This window comes from Anneissia japonica, unplaced genomic scaffold, assembly GCF_011630105.1.
Source record: "Anneissia japonica isolate Jap-2015-1 unplaced genomic scaffold, ASM1163010v1 scaffold287925_len434832_cov202, whole genome shotgun sequence".
NCBI lineage: Eukaryota > Metazoa > Echinodermata > Crinoidea > Comatulida > Comatulidae > Anneissia > Anneissia japonica.
This window is the reverse complement of record NW_022701900.1, coordinates 255,764-281,773: the sequence shown is the minus strand read 5'-3', so window position 1 is coordinate 281,773 and position 26,010 is coordinate 255,764. Positions and strand designations below refer to the sequence as shown.

Here is a 26,010-nt window from a genome sequence, read left to right as displayed (position 1 = left end):
TTTTAATGAAATGGATACTAACATTTTTTACAGGTTATGAAAGCTTATCAAACAATGTATGTTAGGTCGCACAAATACCTGATTACATTTGCATAAGTGTTAGCACTTCAGCACATTTTACCCAATTTCCTGTTATTCAATGACCAAAGCTGTCATAGAATGCCAGGTACAAAATATACATTTTTAAGCAAAGAATGAGTACATTTAACCAAAACCCAGACAAAAGACGAAATTATATTTTGCGGCATACAGTACCTTAAAAGCAACCTTACCTTCTACATCTCTGTAAAGGATCCTTTTCCATTGAAACCGGACTGGACCGGTGGAGGCCAGAGTGACCATGCAAGCTACACATAGATGCATGCAAGACAAGTTTAAAATAAATACAATCACAGACAGAAAAGCAAAAACAAGTAAAAAACAATAATAATTTAAAGAGGAATTAAAACTGCAGAAGCTATGGGAATATTTCCCAGTGAGTGTTAAGCTTACTGACCCAACACACATATGCAAGAATATTAAACAGAAACACAATAACTACATCAATAAATAATAATTATGCTCATTAATAAAAAGCAGAAAAGAAATTAAATCCACAGAAAGCACAGAAATTGTCATTTATTAATTTGTTATTGAAACACATTTTCCAGCTTAATGTTGTATTAACATTTTAAAACATTAGTTTTGTTAGTAAACAGTAACTGTTATTTAGTAAAGCAAAAAAACAAAAAACAAACAAACAAACTACTATATGTATGTTATTGTTACAAACAAATCTACCTACCGAGCTGCTTGCTCCCGCCCCTTGGACCTTCGTAACGAGCCACCAGCCATTTGTACATCTTTACGAGCATCCCGGATTGCTGCAGCTGCCCCAGCAGCCATCGCAGCAAATGATTGCTGCCTCTGTGGCTTGTGATGTGGAGTGCCTTGTGGGGTTTGCGGTGTCTGTTTCACGCTACTTGGCTTGTAGTGCGCTGCTAACGCCAGGATCAACCGCATAATAGCTTTCAAATTACCATCAACAATATCTAGATAAATGAAATGTTAATCTTATTTAAATTACTTTTCCATTAGTTCACAAAATAATGCCATTCAAGCGTAATTATTAATCTAATTGTTTACCGCAAAGCATTATGGGTAAAATGGAGACTCCATCATAATGAAAACATATCACATCACAATACCAGTTAGTATTTTATAACGGATCTCATAGCTTCAAAACATTTTTTTTCTTCAGTTCCTGCAACTTAAAACAATTATACTGTACACCAGTAGTGCATGTTTTTTAAAAATATTAGTATCTTGTTCAAAATCAGATCAAACTGCAAGAACGTGTCTTTTAATAAATACTGCAAAAACAGATACTCAAGACATGGCAATATGTATTAAAAGTCCAATTTCCTTGCACCCAGAAAAGTCGATGCTTGTGTAGACAAGTGAATTAAGTTATGATTTTTGTTGCAGAATATAGCCCAAGATTGCTTAAACAGGTAATAATATTGTATTTTATTGCAATGAATATTGCATTAAAATATGTTGTGGTCTGTACTAATCCTGCCATACCTTTAGCGGACGTGTGGTGCATTCGTATCCTCTTAGATGCCATAAATTGTAATACCCGTTCAACGTTCTCCCGCATGGCGGTGGATGTTTGTGGATTATAGTCCACTCTCGCCAATGTCTCCCCAGCTATGGAAGAAATAGATTTAAAAACATCCTTACTAAACTGAATATTCAGTATGTGACATTGAAAATGAAGTAATTTCAAACTTGTAAGTTACAGTACCAGAGGTCCCAAGTTAGAAGTCAATACTGAGAGATCTGCATGTGCAGATCCAGGAACTTGAAATAGAAGGGGCCGGGGGCAGGACTTGTACAGATGGAGGGTCTAAGAAAAATTTATGATTATTGCACCTCTAGGTGTTAAATCTCTAAGATTTAACATTTGAATATAATTTTCTTTTTTTCTTCATTTTAAAAATAATTTTGAAAAATTTAAGGAGATTTTCCAAGAGGTTCTTGCTTGGTTGCGGTAGTGCATGGGGCTGTCCCAATTATCATGAGCTCCCACGAGTTCCAGGAATTTTGGAACCCCTGCAGTACCAGTTGAACAAATCAACAGTGATGCTCTCAATTACTGTAGTTCTTTAACCTTTATATGAGTGAGATACTTAACAAACTACTGGCAATCTCCAAGATGCAGTCATAACAGTTGCTAATAAAGTTTGATTTGTATTAGATATTGTAGATGTGAACAATGAATATAAGTTACTACCATAACAAAATTCAGAATAACCTACAGACAATTTCAATGAGGTGAACAAGGGCAACACCATCTTGCATGTCATGTCGTAGATCCTCCACCAGTCGACATCCTGTACGTTTCTTTAGCTGAGAGTTAACCCATGCTACATACGCTTGAAGTTGTTGCTGGAAAATATAAATAAATTGATTTACATTAGGTGTTCTAAATGGTAAATACATGCAATAAATAAGATTAAAAATTCTGTACGACAATCAGTCATTTTTCGTCATTAAAGCTGGAAACGTCGTCAGTCACTGGCTGACCAATCCATCTCTGCTCTCCAAGAGTTTTATGATGCGACGTGTCTGCTGTAGCAGTCTGAGTAGACCGGTGTTCAAAACAATGCAACACACGCCTCATCACAGGTTCATGGAATCCTGTTTGTCGATCACCATTGTGTGTCAATGGCCAGCACATCTTTTTAAGTCATTCAACAGAGAAAAATAAATACGATATACACATGAATACTAAAAATAACCATCTGTTTATGGTTCAAAATGGTTCACATTATAAACTGTGAGTATTAGCATGAATGAATACAAGGAAATAATTTAAACATTATTGTGAAACAAGGATACACAAACACATGCACAGTAGAAATACAAACCAGATGTTTATTAAGAGAAAAATTTACGAATATGGCTCGCTCAAATGATCTGTCGCTCATTACTGCAATAGTCTTCTATTTGCAGACCTATTCTGTTACAATGTTGCTAACATCTAATACAATATGCGAAGTCAGGTTTGAATAAAGTAAACTGTCGGTAGATATTGTAACAAGCCTCGGAACTTCAACAGATGGTTGATGACGACTACAGTATTATTATATGGACCATATAAATTATTAAAATTCATATTACAGCGATGAAATTAAATTGTTCTCAGAAAGATGATTAGAAGAATGAAGTACAAATATGTAAATAGTTTTAATATTTATAAATGTTTGGATAATCTAGTTCAGGTTTTGTAAAACTATCTATTATTTTGTAACCATAATTATATTTTATATCACTTCACCTGTACAATAACTTCTGATGAATGAAATGGAAAATCAGGTCATCAAATATTTATATTTTCTAATTACCAGGGCAACAGTAAATTGTTTCAGTTAATTGTACCAACTATTGAGTGGAAAATAAGAATTATGCTGGGCAATTGATACACACATTTTTTCCAGTTCATTTCATTTGTGTTGATTCTCTTCTTCAATATGATATTAGGTTGAACAAAGAAAACTTGGCATGGGCTTTGTGAGCTACTACCAGGCCTCTTTGTAGTGCGGACATGTGTTGATTGTTAAGTTCAACCAAGCAGAAACAGCCTGTTATTTTTTCATTGAAATTTATACAAATATCTGCTGATTATCAAAGCACACTTAAATTGGTAAACCACTCACTTTAATCCAGCTAAACATATACTCAAAATATATAAGATAAAACAAAATATATGACAGGGCACGAAATCCTGCAGTACTAGATTTCAAATCTCTTAAGACACCATGGGGCGGATTTAGGATTTGACCAGCGGTGGTGCATGATGATCTTCTCCACACCTAGCAAATTTTGAGAATATGGCACCTCTAAATGCTTATAAATGGCACTCTCACATTTTTTTGTTTAATATTTTTGTACTGTAATAAAAAAAAACTTTATTCCCTATTAATTTTCTTGTGAGACTCAAATTATCTAATTTATTAAACTCTGAATACTTAACTGACTCTGGATTAGTTGGAAGGGTGGTCATTGATGGTAAAAAAAGAACGCCTTTATGTTTTATATATTTTCTTTTCTAATACATGAAAAAGCAATGGTAAAATATTTGTATGTTGCTATTAATAATACAGTATTTTATAACTACTTCCTTGAATATTCTAGAAACCAAGTCCTGAAATACAGTACAGTGGATGAGATCCTATTGTCTACACATATTCCTTCCTGGTTACCTCCAGAGACTATTATTGTAAAAATTCACATTTGTGTATTGTTAAGTGCACACGAGTATACTTGTTTAAGTAAATAATAAAGTTACCGGTATCATAACATTTTAAATTTCTATAGCCTTATTGGTTGTCTTTGTAGTTTTATCTCATGATTTTTATCATTTACACTGTAATTGCATTTTATTGTATGTGAAGCTGGGCCTAGTGTCCATCCTGGAGGATCAGGCTACACGGGTTAAAGAAGAAATACATCAAAATAAATAACAAAATTATGAACCAAAAATAATTAATGAAAATAACAAATAAATTAATAAAAACAATGTACAACTTGAGCAGTCACTCTATAAGTGCGCCTGAATACCAAACAAAACGCATTCTGTGTATGATGGACGAATGCAGTATTTCCAGCCCTGTGTCTGAATACCGAACAAAACGCACTCTGTGTATGATGGACGACTCCAGTATTTCCAGCCCTGTGTTCCAACACCGAATATGTAGGCAGGCCATTCCCTTACATTCTTTTATGCTCAGGGTAAAAAACATTTTGGTGACCATGACCTTTGCTTCCAAAAATTTAATAATCTCTTTCTTCGAATATTATGTACCATTCCACTAAATTTTATGATGACCCATTCATTAGTTTTTGTGTAATCTTTCTAACAGACAGACAGGCAGCGGTGAATACATACTCCTTTGGCGCCTGTGTTAAGTTAAACAGCAACAATAAATATTTAATAACAAAAATCTAATTACAATAATTAATAACAATAATAATATTGACAGTCGGACAGTACTGAATTCTGTTTGAGAACATTTTTCTTTGACAATTTTAACAGTATAATTAAATGTATTAGAATATTAATATAGCTGAATATTTCTTGATGGTTTGGGTAACAGTACAGTTACTGTACAGTACATGTGTTTTTGGTTTTTTTTTATTATTATATCAAGATCAAAAATAATGTCCTATTCAGTACAAGTTTTCCCGGTACAGTAGTATTGCAATATTTCAATTACATATGAATTTGTAATCAGTTAAACAATATACTGTATACTACTCAGAAACTAACAAATTTGGATAGAAAAATTAGTAAATTTATGTTTTGGTGAGTGCAGTAGGCCTATCTAGGGGTATCATTAGTAAACTTCAAATAGTTCAACTTCTTTCTAACATCCTCCAGCACCGGTGACAAGCCAGTTTTGTTTGCTTTAATAGGCGCTTTAAAAATGTGTATTATTATTAATGTAATCGACAGTGTACCAACTTATTGTCTCGATTAAACAGATGGACACTTTATGGTTTGTCACCGCTAGTTTTTAGAATCTTAATAAAGAGGGGTATAGTACTTCACCACCCTCACTTTAAACCTCTTCTGACCTCTACATAAAGAATCACATGATTTTTTGGGCATTTTGATTGGTTGTGTCAGGTATTCAGTATATTTCAATCAACTATAAGACAGACACATTCATCCTGCCATTATTCACAGCTGTGCCCAAATTAACAGTCTGAGTAATATTGATCAACATTTTATTGATTCCTAGAACAGCGCATCTTATGCACACAGTTAGATATACACGCCTTAATCGGCAAATACCATTATCTGACTCATTCTCTCGGCTATTCATGCAGAAATGTTAGAAAACTCGTTGAAAAATGTTTGGATATCCACAAGATGGGACTAAAATAAACATTGACTTGTGCTTTATTCATTTTTGTGTACAACTGAGTAAAGATGAATAATCCCTTTTTTAAAAATTAAATATGAACATATATGAATTGATCTATTGTTATTCCTTACTATACATGCATTTTTTTTTTTTTTAAACATGAGTACTGTAATGGATTATATCTGTTTAACTCCATAGGAAAGCCCACTAGAGAAGCATATTTCTTATGGTACAAAATCTGTTTTCGAAAAAAAAAGTGGGTGGCATAAATTAATTCCTTAATCAAAAGTATAGAATGAGCTGTTTTGTGAATTTGATGTACTACATACAAACTGCCATGTCAATATTGCCTAACCAACACTCTCCTGTGCATATTATGCCCTCGAGAATTGAGACGTCAGGTATTGCCACATTATGTTGGAATAAATAACGAGCAAATTGAAGGGAAACGTCATGATGTACAATGGGATGACTTCCTGTATTATTACATCACAATGACAACAATAACATCAGTGACAACAATAACAAATTAATAAATAATTGTATGTAAAGAGTAAAAATAAGCCACTAGAATGAAGTAATGATGAAGTCAAGTCTTATTATTAACAAATATTTTAAGATGGGTCAGGGAAAAAATTGTGTTGGAGGGGGAAAGAAAATTACCTGTAGTAGAAGCCCGAGAAAAGGAAGTTCCCAAGTAGAAAAATCAACATGCTGTAGATAACCATAAAAATTTTTAACATTTTTAAATTTCAGGAAATGGAGAGATAGCAATGTATGCTGATATACTGTAGCATTTTCTGCTTTTTGTTTTGTTTTTTGTTTGTTTTTCTTTCTTTTTCATTCATATAGCCCGCTAGGGTCTTGTATCTATGTATATATTTCTATGGATATGAATTCCTAAATAAAGAGAGAAATGAAAAATATGTAATTTTGAAAATGATATTTGGTTCGGTGGTGCTAAATTTTACACAAATGAATTTTACAGAAACATATCATTTTTACATAATACAGTTACTTTCTCACTTTTTTTGAATAATTATTAATATCAATAAGCAAGAGAATACATGTCAGATTATTAATTAACTATAAATCATACAACAATAATTAATTAATATTCTATGGAATCTATGACAATATAATTGCAATATCATATGTAGAAAATGTAGCACCATATGGCATAAACAAGGTTCTAATTCATTATATACTTCAACAAGGCTATCAATACAGTTTCAAGTATGGTAGGTAGGTATATCAGACCTACTATACTGTTATTGGTTGCTATCACAGGTTGGTGCAAGGAGTTACAACACACTCTACCACTGTTGACAAAAGTACTGTATATTAATTCTTAGTACAAAAATATGGATTTTGTCCGACACACTGTAGCATTTATACAATGATGCACATAAAGATCAGAGCACAATTTTTTTTTATTAACAAACTAACTGCAAATTAAAGAGTCCTAATTCACTACAGGTTGTTACTCTGTGCGCCACCTACCAGGGGTGTATCCAGGAGTTTTTCTGGGTGGGTCGTGATCATAATTTTTTTGGAACTTTTCAGGGAGACAAGAAAATTGATTACAGCGCCACCAGCTTGAAGCGAATGGCAGGCTCAGTTTCAGAATTGCTGAAATTGAGAGAGATTATGTCACGCAATTGGCAAGGACTTTGGACTCATTGCTGGTACCTCATCAATGCTTTTTCATTCATGTCATTGTGAAAAGGCCCTAGAAAAAAGTCTTTGGAAAAAATGTGGACCTTAGAAAAATTTTTTTTTGGGAGGGGGGGTTGTATAACCTTCCCGACCCCCTGGCATACACCTATGCCTACAAACACAAGGTCATAAAGTTTATCAGTGCAAAATGTACGGTATACAGTTAATATCATTCATTCATTCAGTATTTTATTTCGGACAATATTTTATTTTTTATTTTTCATTATTTATTTAAGCACACAATACATGTGCCAAGGATTGTCAATAGCGAATATATCACTGTCCTACTTGTAGGTGACAATCCCTTACACAAGACAAACATACCTTTTGGTATAAATTTCTTACCTTTTGGTATAAATTCCATGCATGCAATATACTCCATCTAGCTTTTACAATATGATACAATGAGAACAAAAAGCTGCGTATAGACCCAGGTGCGTGTTTGCGTAAGGACGCCCTCTTGAGACGAAGGAGGGAATCGGATTGTTTGATATGCTCAGGAGAATTGTTTGTTTCATGATTACACTCCAGTTGTTCAAGTTCAAATAAAAGATGGCACTGAGAACCAGCTAAATCCATGATTCTGAATCTCAATCAATCAATCAATCAATAACTTCTCTACTTCAAGAATTTCTCTCTTCGAATTTCGTGATTTTGTGAGTAATTCCAGGTTAAGTTCGAACGGATAAACCAGTCAATTTGAATAACAAAAAATCTATCCATCGTTTACGTAAAAAAATCCAGACCTTCCAATTTTATTCAATTCCTTCTTGATGTATTTGAATGGAATTATTGTATACTCTTCTTCAATTATGAAAGAAGTATTGGCTTCAGCATTGCGTGTAATCCATGATAAGCAGTCGCACAGGAGTGGTTCCAGACGTCTTTTCTCAACAAAATTAACAGCGTTCTAGTTCTCTAATAAACCAATCAATCACTAATCAATACCAACATTTTCAATCAATCAATTAAAACATTTAGTTAAAAGCAAACTGAAAGCTGACATCAACTGACACTTCAGCAGTGAAATGATTTTGAATCCCACTCAAGCAGCCTGACATAGTTCATAATGCATCACCATAGTTACCATTAATCATCCAAGTTAAAGAGCAAAGCCAGCTAAGAATTCCATAGCAAATTATTACCTGTAAATCAGGTAATTTTGAAAGAAAATGTATGATAAAACAAAGACAAAACTTAGGAACACTAAAGATATTTGACTACTGTAAGTACAATGTTAAGGACAGGGACTTTTTTCCCGATTTGATTAAACTATAGTTTTCAGATCTTATATTCACCATGTTATTTCTGGAATATAATGCTGGACCCTGCTAAAGTAAACCAGCAATACCCTGTACTCATTATGTTTTACAGCTTAAATTAAAATAAGAGTTTTAAAAGAAAGGGGTGCTAAAAAATGTAAATAGCATGATATTTCATTAGCCCTCATTCAATGGAAGGGTCCAAGTACAAAACACATGGACATACTGAGTGCTACTCCACCTTCACTACCATACAGATTTACTTGCTCTCCACACTAATATACAACACATTATCTAAACAAAAAACGAAAGCAAAAGTGAAAGTTCAACGTCCATAAAGGGGATGTAAAAACCCACCGACTGTGATAGCATGTTTTCAATTCAAGCCTAACTCACTCATGGAAAACACAGTAAATAATCATTAGCCAATGAAACAAATTAAGTTTCCTGGTGTGCGGAACTCATTCATGTGTCAAACTATTGCCTAAACCATATGCTATTCCTTCCTGCCCAAACCATATCAAAACTAATACTATAACAATTTCTTTATGCTATAACCACATCATTTCACTTTCCAAAGAAACCAAAAGAAAAATGATCAACCTACTCAGAACTATATACGAAAGATACAAATAGTACAGGTACCACCATTAAATGTTCTATATTTTACGAGGGGAAAGCCTACGTATATCAAGACAATGTACATTATGCCATGGAGAATATTTTTTTCTATGAGTCTATTCAAAAAATAACTACTGTACCATATTTCTGAAATCTATTGTAAATGCAACAAATTTCAATGACTTACTATTAGTCCTGTTCTAAATATAATGAACAATGACATATAGGGCTACAGAACTATATATCCTGAGCTTAATATTAAATCACGAAAAGAGTTTTTAAACACATTGTATGGTATCTAGAGAACTGTAGCATTGTTGCGTTGGATTATCTCATCCAGTATTTTAGCCTGCTGTAGGGTAGACAAGACATGATTGATTGCCAATTACATATCTTATTAAAGTGCAAATCAATCATACTTAATTAGAGCTAATTAACATAAATGAATGAGAGCATGGACAAAGTCCTAGTTACTTATAAAACAACATGAAGATCTATCTCCATGCTCAAATCAGACTAATGAAATTCAATCTTGAGAATATTTTCATCCATATTTTTACCAAGAAAATCACATAGATTAGAAATGCATCAAGTAATTATTTTTAGGTTTACCTATATTCAGATGCTTAATCTGCATTTAAAAAGTAAAAATTTGTTTGCAAATTACTAATTAGTTCACAATAAAATTCTTTACAGTAGCAAATATTTTGAGTTGTTGTTGAATTGAGTAGTACAGTAGTACATAGAACTAGCAATAGGCAAAGAAGACACTTATCTACGAGGACACGCCACCATATGATATTGGTAAATGATATTCGATGATGTCAACGAGATAACAAGCACTTTACGCACAGAGATAAATTACCTTAAATCAGAATAAAAACACAAATTTTTACAATATGGACTATGAAGCATGTATATTATTCCCCATTTTGCAATATCACGCTATAAATTTTGAAAGCTTAATATACAGACCTACTGTAGACTGTATAAAAGGTGTCGTCTGTGTGTGTTAAATACAGTACTATAAAGTAGAACAATATGGAGACTCCTAATGAAGTCCACTTTGTGGACAAAAGCTAGAGCTGCTAAATGTTATATTAGTCTTTAAATTGTTAATCTGTGATGCTGAAAAAATTTATCAATTAACACACTGAGAAAATTGTGTCCAGTAGCATTTGTAAATTTGCATATTAAAGTATAATAAGATACGTGTCTTTCTGTATTAATTATACAAAATTGACCTGAAGACAACATATTCAATGATAGTTTTGTGCCCACCTATTTTCAAACAATATCACTGCATAGTGTATGTACGTAACACTATGTCGCACTGTGTTTTATCATCTGATTATATTTAAATAGTGAATTTGGAGTTGTTTGGTGAAAGATATCTTCCTTATCAATTAGCCTCAACGATCTGACAACCACCTATAAATAATCAATAAAGCAGAACTGTTATAATAATTTATTATCTAGACCTGTGAAGAAGACCACTGTTTGAAATTAAATGGTCAATACTAAAACAAATATCTTTATTTAAAATATTAAATTTGACTTAGTATACTGTCAGTAACTTCATACTTATATTCGTGGGGTCCTGATTTCCAGGTGGCGCCAGTGAGACGAGGCCTTCACAATTTTAATCAACAGTTTTTTTGTAGGTATATTTGTCAAGATTATATTATTAGATTAGACAGGTAGTCACTATAGAAACAGTGTATTTCTTTTTTACAATAGATTTACACCACAAAGGGATGGTTGACATCATGGAGCTACACAGACTAAACAAGAGTTTGTAAGACAGGAGGGGTCCAGGTTCCTATTAATTAAAATTAAATTGATTGTTCACTAACTGTTGTTACCCAAAAGAGGATCACTAGAGGATACAAGACATACTATACCACAAAGTGAATGGTTGCTCTCACTATAAATAATAGCAATTATTTCAAAGGTGTTGTTCACATTTGTTTATATGCAAGTCCTCTTGCTTTAGGCAGAATCACTCATTCTGAACTATACTAATGGATTTTAAAACCCTAAGGCCCTATAAGAAATATTATTATTTATCACCCTATCTAGGTTGGAAAAGTGATGCGGAAGGGAGGTTTTTTTTTATTATTTGTTATTTTGCTAAAGCCAAATATCACCCTTGGGTTGTTTGCTGGTGCATTGATATTCAAAGTAAAACATGATTAAGATAATACAAACAATATCTACTAAACATTTAATTTTTTTTTAAATGATTTTTTTTTTTCATGATTTTTTTTTTCCAAAAAAAAATAAATAAAATAAAAGAAATTTCAAAAATATATTTTTTTTTCAGTACCATAGAAGATATGTGTGCGAGGGTCATACACTAATATTTTTGTATTGGGCTTAACACTAAGCAAGACAATTACCATTCATATTCTACAACTACTTCTTTGGCTCCTCTTGATGTGTATGACAGATTATACAGCAGTTTTATACATCATTTTATCATTCAAAACAAAGTCGTTTGTAAAGTAATAACCTACATCATATGTTAGTAACAAGTGCGACATAATATTACTACATTACATTATTATCATTTTTATTTAATATTATCATACTAATTTAATACAATTCAATTTCGATTTGCATAGTATGAAAAAAACACCTGAACTGACTATTAAATAAAGAAATAAAAAATAAAGTACTTGTCAACTACAGTATACTAATAAAAAAAATATGGTATTAACCACTTCCATATCCCTTCCCTCTTCCATTTCTTTTCTTCTATAACACATACAGTACAATGATACATTTTGTTTTTCAGATAAATGTAATATTTAAAAGTCATTGTTATTTTTAATCTTTCTGGTGGCTGATGATAAAAAAAATCAATATTATATTATTATACATGATTAAAAATTTGTTTTTCATCTCACTGTATGCTTTTAATTAATATGCAGTTTCTGAGAACTTTGGAAAAGATGCGTCAAGAGTGCGTCCAAATTATCATTATTACTAGCAGTTGAAAACATGCTGTACAGAACTGAATACTGTTTATAATATTTTAAGGTTATGATGCCAATATTCTATAAACATGACAGTCAAAACATATTGGAGGTCATAAAATTATGTTCCCCTATGAAGTTTTAAAGAGATTGTAAATGTCGTACTATTTTTTAAATTTCTTTTCCGTTCTGTTTAATATTCTATTAAGATTGATCTACTGACTTGAAGTCTAGGAGGCCTCTTTCTACAATATATTTCCTATATTTATTAATATTATTAAGATGAATAATCATTTTTATGATTTTTAAATTATAATTATCAAAATTATTATTACTGTATAATTCATGTTAATAAATTATTATTGTCTTTATCATAAATTATCAATCACAATTAATGAGATAATTTAATGTAATAAGAATAATGATAATAACATTATCATTATTGTTATTATGTAATTTAATGTAATAATGATAATGATATTATTATTATTATTGTTAGGTTTGAGTTCCAGACAAAATATTGTATCACCTGTCACAGTGTAGGTGAAATGTCTCTGGATTATGTTCATCATCCACTACATACACAATCTGAATGAAGTCAGGATGAATCCAAAAACAGGGTTCAAACAAAACACCTGGTTATTAGTTGAACAAATTGGTTCAGCTTATAGAGCAAATAATCATTGAAAATCCGTTTGCTTAATTGAAGCAGAGATATAGTTTGGTACTTATGGTACTTGCTTTCCAATGATGGGTTCCAGGTTCAAATCCTGTCACGGATACAATAATTATTTTTTTCTTATGATGATTCACAAATCTCTACACTAACACTCTATTTAGACTTTGGATGTGAATTAATGAGTACAAATTGTTTGGAAAATTAGCATTTATATCTGTAATAATCATATAATTTAGTAAGGTTTATGAAGGTATGATTTTAAACCACAAAAATTGAATTATTTATCAAAATCAAGGTTAAAACTATTTACAACTATAAGAGGAATGTCTAATTTAAACCCACAATAGTTTAAAAGAATTGAATATAAAATTTCTAATTGAGTGGGCCTACTCTACTCTATACTTTAGTTTTGTATTAATTTTTTAAGTAATTTATATAATCAAATATAAAATTCCTAATATTTACCAATATTTATGTTAGGACTACTAAGTTCTTTGTAGCTAGTGCATTCAACTGTTTGATAATATCAATATCAAAAAGTCTTTTCCAACAGTAAGAAAAATTCCAAACTAATCCGAGACAACATGTCACAAAAAGCCTGAATAATATAAGTACCAGTTGAAACAAATTCTGAAGAGATCTACATTGTTACTGTGTACACTCCCAATTCCATGACCTATCTATCGCTTCCAACATTGTCTCGCCTCAACACTCCATTAACGTCTGAATGAATCCAACAATTGACTGGTTCACTTCAGAATGGATCTGAATAATTCCTTATTCTACTATGTATAAACTCAGCACCAACCGAGACTCACAAGTGAATTAACCGTGACAATATTTATGATTGACAACCACAAGTCAAGGTTAACACTGTACAAATGTAACCAATAGAGACACATGTATTTGGCTGATAGTATCTGCTACAATGCTTCTGAACTAGGTCAAACCTGGTCAAACCATATACACTGTAAAATACTCTTTAAATGAAATAACCCTTAAAAATGATTTTAAACAAATATTACTATCAATATTAATACAGACAATTGATAAACAATGATATACAATTATGAAGAACAATTGCAGTAATGAATCACTAAATTGTAAATATATGTTTAACTAGCACACTATTCAAAATAGAAAACCAATAAGATGTGTAAAAAAAAAAAAAAAAAATTAAAAATTTAAGAACTTTTTCTAAGGAAAATATGAATTATCTCAGGAATAAATATCAATACAGTATTTCTTTTCTTAAGTTCGTGTTTCTTGTTTGCCTAATTCTAACCACTAAGTCCTAGACTTATTATCAATATAAATGACAGGTATATAATTTAATTGGTGTAAAATACACCAAAGATGACCCATGAAAAAGTACATAGACATACTGTACTTCCTGCGGTGTCTTTCTGGTGGTGAACAGAACACTGGGAGACAATCCCCTGCTCTTCTCTGAAAAGTGTACTGCGTTCTTTATCATGCACATCAGACAAGCAGCTCAAATTTATGGGCTACTAAAAGTTGCCATGAAATCCTCCAGCTGAAACACAGGGGGAACAACAATGGAATTGAACCAAGAACTGCAGTTATGGTAAAGTAAAGCACTCACTGCGTTGTACGACGAATCCAATGCCGCTCCCTGTGAATGCTAGACGACGCGATGCTGTCTGCTGATTTCCGGTGGCAGTCTGAATGGATCGTCATTAAGAACTATTCGTTGCGCGTGCATTTTAGCAGTGTTTTTCAAAAAATCGCGTCGGCGGATGATCCTCATGCGCAGGGAGTGCCCAGCTTAAGTATCACCTCAGTTTAGCCAACTGAGCTGCTTTTCTATAGTATGCTTCTTGACTGCTGAACATATTTATTGTCACGGTATTTAGGGAGTTTAAACTAACTTTTATTGTACCTTTGGTAAAGAAGCACCTAAATATTTATACTATGAAAATATTAAATTCCACATTTGTCACATCTCGTACAGCCCCTTACCGTCTCATATAATCCATAATAATTAAATTATTAATTTAGTCTTTTCTTGGTATTTTCACAGCTGCCATACGCTTGACCAACCCTCATACCTTATAATCTTATTTGGTATGCAAAGTCCTTTTGCTACAAAGCTCATAGAGCAATATTGAATGGTACAGTTGGCTATTGACAAGGTTTATCTTGATGGAGACAATTAAACAAGTAGAAAAATATCCATGAAAACTCTAAATCCATAAACAAAATCCTAACTAAAAATACTTTGTATTACACAGTAGCATTTAAAATAAAAAAATGTATTCATAAAGTACCACAAAATTTAAGCTACACTACCATGGAATTAAGAAACATTTTACTTTAAAAAGTATTTTTTCGATGACAGCAATCTGACCTACAAGGCAGGGACTTACTAAACACATGTGATCTTAATCCATGCAACACGATAAAACATTTTAAAAATGTAACTAAAGCCTCCGACAAAAACATATGGACCAGCTGACACCTCAAGAGGATATATACAAAGGATATATTTGATCAGTTGATAACACCTAAGGACACATATACTGATATCTAACATGTAACCTAATGATGAACAAGATTCTAAGATAGAAAAACACAGAGTAAGGAAAACAACAAACCAGAAAGAACGTTGAAAGAAATGCACCACAGGCCGGGAACAACTCCGTAAAATAATCCTAGCATAAGAGGTCCACTACTATTAGTTTATTCCACTATCATTAAACTGCGCAATGTAACAATTTTGTAAACAATACAGTTAACTTGTGTCTCATGTTGTAGAATAGATGGTAAATCCATACACTTTAAACACTGGAGCAAATCGCACCTACCTATGTTATCAAACACTCCATCACATACTCTAGTGTTCTGAATTCGGTCATGCATGACTCCACTTCAGTTCACCACAGGAATACCATTTGACCTCTATTTCATAGTGGACTAATCTGATAACCTTTGACACAATAATATTAAATTACTGTATTTTCAAATTATTCATAGTATTATATTTAAAGTTGATATTCATTTATTTATTAATTTAGTTGAAACTTTTAATAATTTGTCCCACTCCCTGCTGTGAAGCACATAGAGGAATTTAACATTATGCAAGTTGACATTATTTTTTTTTTACTTTTATTTTTCATATTTTTATTTTTCTTTGCATGTAAGTTAGGATTTCTTTTGTTTTCCTCGTCTTGTGCTAGCCCTAATTAATCACTATACAAATTTTTGTTAAACTTCATATTTTACTGTATGCAAACTGTAATACAGTTGATTGTATTCGTATTATAAGGGACGTTTACTTTTTAATACATTACTAAAATATTTAATTTTTTACCTTTGAACCGTAATTCAGAGCTCTGATCCATTGTATTAAACTACCTTTCATAACATAACAATAATATATCCCCCATCCCACCCTCACGATCTGGATCGGTCATTGTAAACTAAAGTATAATTACGCCTACATTGACTGCACTTAAATTGGTATTGGCCAAATAAAAATTACTGGAAAATGTATAAATGGAAAATTCTAATCACATAGCTTTTAAGCAAATTACAATTCAAAAACCATTTTCTGTCATTTACGTTGTACAGTATTCCTAATTCCAACTTGGATATACACTACTGTATCTCAAACTATAGAGGGCAGCATAGTACTTGGGATTCAATGTCAGCATGAGTCACCTAGTTAACTCCCAAATGCATAGAGTTCCCATAGCAACACAATAAAATAGTAATGCTAGTCAGCAAACAAAGAAAATTTATTCCAATAACATGATATTCAATTAATCAAGCCATGAAATGAAGGTTTGGGTGTGGAAAAAATTTTGAGCGCTTGAGTCATACGTACCAGCAGATTGTATTACCAACTCAGTATCACAAAATAATTATTTTCATAATATTATTTTAACTTTATTACAAAAATATCATAACACACCTAATAGAGTCAAATAAAGGTGCTCTAATGAAATGCTCATCAAAAGAAAAATAATACTTAGGTGAAAAAAAAATGATATGATGACATATTTGAATTAAATTGTAAACATTGCAAAAACTGAATGGCATGATTCTGCTTTTTACCTGATCAAATTCAGATAAAAAAAAATATTATTCCAGAGTTAAATATTCCGCTTACTGTAGTGGTATATGCAAAGAATTTAGAGATCCATAATAAATGTAAGCCAGCAAATAATTCATGCTAAATGCTAATTAAAGAATGTACGTGCGAGGAATTTTTCCCCCTGTACTCCATTTTTGCCAATACCCTGATTTGAACTTTGCTGAAATTCCCATTAGATATTCCTATGAATTATTTTTTAAATTTAAACTGGTAATACCAGCATATATTAACAATATTATAGCACATTCTAGTATTTTTGAACATACACTACTGTAGCGTATCATTTTAATATTCTTTTCATATTTACATTTTTACAATCTGCCAGACTTTTTCCAGACTAAAAATTACGAGTTTACAAATCTCAATACCAAACAACCTTTTACCCTATATGTATATATACCATGATGCATGGCTCAAAGATAGAGGAAATTGCTTCAATACTATCATATTATTGTTGGTCTATTGTAGTGTTATGTATCTATTCATTCATGATAGAATGCTGCTCTAAGGCTTTTATTATGCATTTTTATAGGTGATTCATTCACACTTAATAGCAGATGCTCTTGCCAATTTCAGTACAACATATAAACTGTACAGTATCATGTTATCTATAGTACATTAATGATTTACAAAATGAAATCTCACGGCTGAGGCTCATAAGGTGATATACTGTACACTATGTACTGAAGATATAATATGAAGCCATCTACTGTATGTGTTCAATATATTCAAAAATGTTCCTATAATCACAGACTCTATGGTTTGTGCTCTCATTTTAAACTTATAGATGCTCCAAAAGCCATTAAGTGCTATTATTCACAAGATTACAACAATATACATCAAAGTAAAACAGAATATATAAACCCACCCCAACATCCACCACCCCCAACCACCAAGTTGGATAACAGTACAGGAGTATACTTCAGTAAGTCTCAAAACTCCAATGAGTTAATTCAGAAGACAAAATATTATTAAAATTTATAAAAAACATAGATCATAATGTATGATCAGAGAACAACGTTCAAACAGGTACTCTGTAAATTAACACTTGCTATATACTGTAAATTACATCTAATAACAGGATTAAACAAATGTCATGACTCCTAAAGCATTTCATGAAAACTTAGTATTATTAGGAATAATAGCAACATGAATACTGGAATAAATCTCATTTTACAATAATATTCTAATAGTACTATAAATGTCATCATAAACAGATGGAGAGGAGTTCCAGTAACTCATATAGCTTGGCTCTTTTTAATACAAGTCTTCCACCAGTGACATTGCTTTGCAGTGGCAGATCCAGAGATGTCCAAAAGGGGGGGGAGGGGGAAAACAAGAATAATGCTACCCTAGGGCATTCCCCCGCAAAATTTTTGCATTCCAGACGCCCAAAAATAACCTCTGAGATGTTTAAGGTGATCAATTATTTCTTTTTCTTTCTTTCTTTTCTTCTTTTTTTTCCTTGTTTTTACCCTCTAAATCTGCCCCTGCTTTCTAGAAAGCCTTGTTTTCATTGGTTCTGCTGATACCAAGAGCTTTCTTCACTGTGAAATTGCAGAAAGCTGTTATTTTTCTTGGTTCTGCCATCGAGGTACTGTATAAAACCTTCAATATTTTAATTGTGGTGCTTATTGGTTCATCAGAATACAGAAAGCTTGTTTATTTGGAGAAGATAATGTGTTTCTGCAGATTTTCATTTCATTTTTTTATTTAATCTTTCTTAAGTACAATTTGTGTACATTAATCTAAATATAGGCCAGTAAGATATATTGGTCCTACAGTAGGCCTACTACACAAAAAGGGTTGCACAATTAATGATTCAACAACTCAATATATTGATCACTATTAAGCAAAGTCCTCTTCTATTATCTAAATCAGTAAAGACTTGCTCCATCCTTTGAATCCTTTTCAGATTAATCCAAACAATATGCACACTGTATAAGATGTGAATAAAGACCTTACTATCACGTATACTTAATTGCTTAAAAAGAAATGACCAGGTGGTGTTAAAAAAAAGTGTCAAAATGATTTTCTTTATTTAATATAAACAATAAATTAAATTATTAGATTATGGGTGATAAAATGTATACAAGTAGAAAGTTAATGAAATTAAATAAAATATATGCTGAATTTCATAAAAAGAAAAATATTGTGTTACAACTGTTAAAACATTGTACTGTACCCTTATTATCAGTTAATCAAAAATATTTGATTTTACTGTAATTATTTGCTGAAAATATGGTATTGTATGAAAAAGGTATTTTCTATGGTGCTGAGTCTGCAGTGCATTCACGTTTAGATCATTACAGTAGTGAACTATTGAAAAACAGGGTTGAACATACGTTTAAATGACTTAATAATGTACATTACAGGCTTACTGTACAATACACTACTTGATTGATATGAATGCAAATATACTTGGAACAAGATGAATACAGATATGTCAACACTATCAGAAAGAAATTAATCACACTATTGTACACTAAAATTCCACAAAGAATTTTATTCACACAAATATAAGTACAGTACACAGTTAACTTATCAATTTTACAAAAATCATTGAAATGGAAAACTGAGTTAAATCTTGTCAACTTTAATCATAAACTAATCACCAAATTGTGCAGACATTCATTTTCGATTTATAAAACGTGAATAAAAAAAAAACACTAATTGCATTATGATGAACATCTTGCAGACATTTTAAATAATTCATTGAAAAAAAAAGCATGCTATCAAAAAAGAGTAATAATTGGAGAAATAAAGAATATAATTCTAGAAAGAGTTAATTTAGCTTTGTAAGCACAGGTAGAGAGTGGCATTTAGATTCAGATTCCAACATTAATGTTGTTAATAACAGCCATTCGTACAGGTAGGAAAAGCAATATAAATAATGTACTGCACGTATTAAATGTATCTTCCTGCAAAAAAAATGTAATAAAAGCTTTGCATGTAGATACATTGTTCCCCTCAGGCACTGACGACAAGTAGACATTAGATGAGTATAATACCTTCATGCTTTATGTGAGTTTCAAAGTGGCTCATCCAGTCTTCAAGTACTGTACTATATGTTATGGTTAATAACAAATTCTCTCTACTGCCAACTCATTAAAATAATATACTTTAAAATACAATAACTTCAAAGTCTAACACTAAATTTCAACTGAACAGAAGTTTAATAGAACTTGACATTTAAAAAACAATTTTTTAATTTATGGATGATATAATTAACTAAAATTTATCTCAGGAATTGTGAAGTTACTTTATTTATTTTATTTTAATTATTTATTTTATTTCAACAATATTTTGTGAGGGTGGTCCATCCAGCCAGAGCTGATCAATTGGGACCCTCCGTACAATTAAACAATTAAAGACAAAAGATGAAAAAAAATTATCTTTAACATAAACAAATAAAATAAAAATGGGCAAAAAATCCGAAAATATTAAAAAAATTTATTGACTTAAGAAAAACATTAAAAATAATAATAAACAATATGGAAAAAACTATAATTGACACATTAAACAAAAATACAATTGAAATCACACAAATCACATTAGGAATCTGGCTTACATTGGTTCAATCAGGTACAGTACGTATTCACGAAATAGACAATAAATTATTCAAGAGAATTTAAAAGAGAAAATAAATAATTAAAACTAACATAAATAATAATAACTTAAAATAAACAAATTTATAAAAGATACAGTATTACTTGTGGCTGGCTGCAGAGAGAATACATTCACATGGTTTTAAACCTATTGTATACCATGCCAGCTCATTCAGAACTTTGCCCCGAACAACAAACATTTTCTATTATTTTTTATACAGTATGTTGTTTGTCATTTACACCAAGTGACTCTAATGTAAGCACTGATATTGAGATAGTGTACTGTATACACCAACTTCCTTGAACCTGAACATGATCATGTGCAAAAGCATTGCTAGCGTTGAAAATACTGAATGTGTGCTCAACTCACTAAAGACAAATTTGGCCTACAGTTACATATTTCATCAAGCCATGGGTGTCAAAAATACCTCCAAGATCAAGCCACAAATATAGAGACAAAAGTAATTGAGAGTTCATTTTTCAAGGCAACACTTTATTGAAAAAAGATTAATTAATAAGTTAAAAAAAATGTAATGTGGGTGGAACTATTAGTAATGATATGTACACAGTATGCCTCAGGGAACTGCATTAAACATTAAAATGATTTTTACACCATTGATACATCAGTTTGTATTCAAATTTAAAGAGTTTAGTGAATGAATTTTATTTATCTTTTTTTATTCACAATTCGGCAGCATACAGACCATTCTTTTTAAGTTTAAACATTACCAACAGCTTCAATGTTCACCATTCAGTCATCAATTCAGATACGACATGTCAACATTCATTTTGGATTTGTAGGTAATGAGCTGTTGCTTAAATAATCACACAACCATTTCACGTGTTCAAACTACTTTCAAAATTAAATATTTATACGTTTGCCATGTGACTGAATTATTAGCAACGACAGTTGGTAGATTTAAGATAGAGCAATTACACAAATCTAAAGACGATGCTGTATTAAGTTAAGTCACACTGAAAAAGACATTTTTAATGATATGTGTTTTAAATAGAATAATTGACTTACCGTCCATTCCAGCCATTGGCTTGACGCCCCCTTCCCAGAGCGCGACCCTGCCACAGGGGAACCATGCATACTGCTGTTATTCATCATTCAACAAAAGAATCAACTTCAACGCTAGATCAATGTCACAAACAAACTCAAACCGAACACATCATATCAAGGTATTGACATCTTCCAAGATACTGTAACGCACAATCAAACACTAAAATATTACCATCAGGATTATGTGTTTCTTTGCAAAAAGAACAATCTTATTTTTACGTCTTGCAGGTATTCTCTACCGCTTAATTGAATTCTCAAGACTCAATCCCTGAAGGATTTTTTTTTCTCGCTATGGATGATCAACTTCCTCTTCATTTGAAATGATTCCTTTAGATTAAATATCCACAGCACTAAACTCAACTCCGTCTTTATTTGCAAAATTAGGGTTGAACTTAAGCGTGTCAAGTCTACTGCAAGTGCACTGTTTGTCGGCTGCTAACGATATGAGATCTGATGAATGCTTTCAACCGTCTCTGTGTTAATAACTGTATAAATACTTGGAATTAAACACTAATCTATTGATGTAAATTATCTAATTAAAGTGTTTGTTCATCAATTAATTAAAAATTAATTGAGTTTAACTAATAACATTTTAAGATGGATGGGAAAGACGTCGGTATTAAAAAAATGTAATAAAGGGTGCAGCTGGGTACTTAAAAAAAAATTGGAATGTTGTTCCTGATTCAAGTTTAGTGTACATCAAGGTGTTTTAATTATCACTGGCAAAGATGTTGGTATCAGTTATTAAAAGTATACTCAATAAATAAATGTTGCGGAGTTCTACAGGTTGCAGCTGGGTACTTAATAAATAACAGAATGTTGTCTCTGTTTCAAGGTTAGTGTACATCAAGGTGTGATTATAAATACTGTTCATACAGTCTTGTTTGCTACATCATCATTACTTCACAGCATTTCCGCAGCTGAAAATCAGTCTGGTCTAAAGAAAATGACAAAAAAAAGATAATATGAAGGTGATACGAAGCTAATGAACGAGAGGATAATTCATTTAATAAAGATTTATGATAATTATGAGAAGAGGCAGTGGCTACTGTATGGTGTACTTTTTTTATATATTCATTGCTATAATAGGGTAAAAAAAATTATGTCTCTGTAAAAATAATCAAATAGAATTAGTATGTTAAGGACTACGTACCATGTACCAGTGCCTTGTTTAGATTATTTTACGGGCTGGAATTTGTCTGATTACTAATAAATTGAATTTTGAAACCCAAGAAAAATAATCCATAAATGTTTGTCACATCTGTTTTTACATTTTGTTATAGTGGTATATAATTTAGAAAAAAACCATTTTTCAATCAGGACAATTCAATTATTTCAGGTGCTACAGAAATTTTCAATTTGCAACTGAAAATTTGAGACACAAGCATAGTTAGTGAAATGGATTATTACCAAATGTTGAATTACAAGAATTTGAACTATTTTTCTATGGCAAGATTGAGTAGCCCTGAGATATCTCTCAGGGAGTTGATGTGGTATAAAATGTATCAACACTGTGGTTGGTGCATCAAAACATATACAATGCTAAAATATTCCTCACATGCCTAACAAAATAAAAAAACCATCCATTTTGCTTGCTTAGCCTATTAAAAACTGAACTCTGCCAAGGCATAGCATGGACAATTGAGAAACCTTACACTAACTACAACATAGAATGGCAATTTTCTTTAGGGGGGGGGGGGGGAACTCCTTCCTCCTAGGCCCAAATCCTCCTCCTAGGATGACTAATGTGTCCAAAGGCTTAGATTAGAAGACTGGGGTACACTTGGGCCTAGTTTAGTTAAGCCAGGGAGGTGCAGACCAAATAACCTATAGACCTGTGTGCTCTGCTAGTCTAGGTATGACTAGGCCAGGCCCTATGCATGCCTAGCCTAGCCTACTCCGTACGTTTGATGGGTCTGTATAAAAATACTGTAAGGTGATTTAGGCAAGGCCTATTCAATTCTATTCTTATACTATACGTAGGCCTAAGGGACCATTGAATCTTGTAAAATGTTATCGTAAATCACATATACAATGAGAAAATAAACTGCCTCTTAAGAGATCATCCGGCAAAATGGCGTCTTGTTGCCCAGGGAGCAAAGCTTTGCCTTCGATCATCCAAGCATGAAGCCTGTTGTTGGTCCGTTGTTTAGAGTGTGGTACACCGCTGTGAGTCGGCTTAGGAAGATTACTACAGCCTAACAGGGGAACAGTGCCCTGCTACTCTACGGACCCGGTTGGGTGTCTAGTAGAGGGATCCCGTCTAGAGCACCCCTCAGTACAACTCAAGTGTCATCACCCACGCAAATAACAGAAACATACGAAACTAAAGTAATCATACTCACCAAGACACGTGTTTTCCAAATGCCTAGGCCTAAATACAGAGCTCTAGCTTCCGATGAAAAATAAATTTCGAACCGAATCGTCGCTCCCTCTTCTTGTTATCAATGTTTACAGGTAATTGTTGTTGTTGAATGTCGCCCTCAGGAGTTGAAAATAGTGGCTCGTTCCCGGTTTCAGTCGCAAAACCACACGTCTATCAGTTTGATTTCAACCACTCCACCGATGAATGAACATACTTTTTCATATCATGCAAAAATTACAGTTTAACATCACATTTTACCTCAAAATACATTAAAGTTGTGTTATTTTCCTCAAAACTTTTTAATTCAACCATCTGAGATGCATGCGTTTCAAAAGTTTACTCACCTGTCGCTGCTCTTCATTCTTTTGTGTCTTCATTTCGGGAGTCTTAGCAACATCCCATGAATATCTTTCATCCTTTACTCTTCTGCCGTTACCTTTTCTGTTATAATTTCCATCAATATTTTCGAAGGTATAACTCTGGATATAATTTAAATTCACCGTGTCATCGATGCATTGTTGATGTATTTTTGTCCCGTTGACCATCACAGTGGGATTATAAATATAGGGAGAGGGGGAATGACAATTCTGTAAGGATGTCATTAATGGGAAGGTCGCGTTTAGTGTTTGTTCAGATGACGCGTTACTGATGAAACTATTATCACTGTGAACGCTAACGATGTCTGGTGAACGACTTTGGTATCGGTCCATTTTGTAACTTTTCTTTGAATATCATGAGTGCCGCCTCTGTGATTGGATTGAAAAATAAAATATATAATTTTAATAATTATTTACTTTTGTTAATACATCGATAGGACTGTTGGAGCAGAAACATCTGTACACATGGATGCATTTTTATTAATATCTTATCCGGATGCTTTACAGTACCGTTCGACAGTGGCGGTTCTAAACGTGCTAGGCCCATTTGAGTCCATCATATTTTCATAAAACAATGTTCTGTGAAATGCTGACGTTCGTGGAATGACCACATTGCTATTGTCAAAGAATATTCTATATTCTTTGCTATTATACAATCCGCATACTGACGTCATTTATGCATGACGTATTGCATTTGTTCCCATGGTTTACGCGAATAAACATATTTTTTATAGAGGGACACTTTTCAAAGCCAACTGTTTCAGATATCTGGCAGTAATCGTCAGTGAAATGACAAAGCGTCCTATACACAGGCGATAAAAAGAAAAACATGTAATACACACTATTCGGTGGCCCGACCATTAGGCTTAACAACCTGTACCGGTAGCGTACATAGCACAGAAAAATAGACAAAATAACGTGCAAATACATAAAACAACCTACCTTTTATTCAATTGGAAAGACGAAAATTGCAGTCCTAGAAGACTACAATTTTTCAAACTTAAGTTTGTAGAATGGATCCCATCAGGCACAATAATGTTAACATTTCCTCTTGTTTAGCTTAATCCATACAAAATCCAAACAAGTTTGTAACACCTCTTGGAATGGAGGGGAACCGTCACAGTGTACCTCTCACGGGAGGTTATTAGCCTATTAATAGTCTGGTCACGTACAGCCAATGAATAGGCCCCTATCGTCAGGTATGACTACTTATAATCCAAAATGTTTCCATGTGACAGAGAACACAATTTTACGACAGGTGCTTAAGGCGTTTTAATCTATCATAAATTTTTGT

The 26,010-nt window shown here is 32.4% G+C and overlaps 1 protein-coding gene across 2 annotated transcripts in view; it reads right to left on the bottom strand.

Annotated features, from left to right (window-relative positions):
• LOC117103739 (dixin-like) overlaps positions 1–26,010 on the bottom strand; it is a gene marked incomplete in the record, with an annotated part of 39,059 nt that extends 13,049 nt beyond the window's left edge. The window contains 6 exon segments of one of the 2 annotated variants that reach the window (XM_033244346.1): positions 273–347; positions 785–1,031; positions 1,567–1,692; positions 2,304–2,433; positions 24,684–25,085; positions 25,659–26,010. In XM_033244346.1, coding sequence (XP_033100237.1) covers positions 273–347; positions 785–1,031; positions 1,567–1,692; positions 2,304–2,433; positions 24,684–25,049 — 944 coding nt within the window. 2 annotated transcript variants of the gene reach the window in all.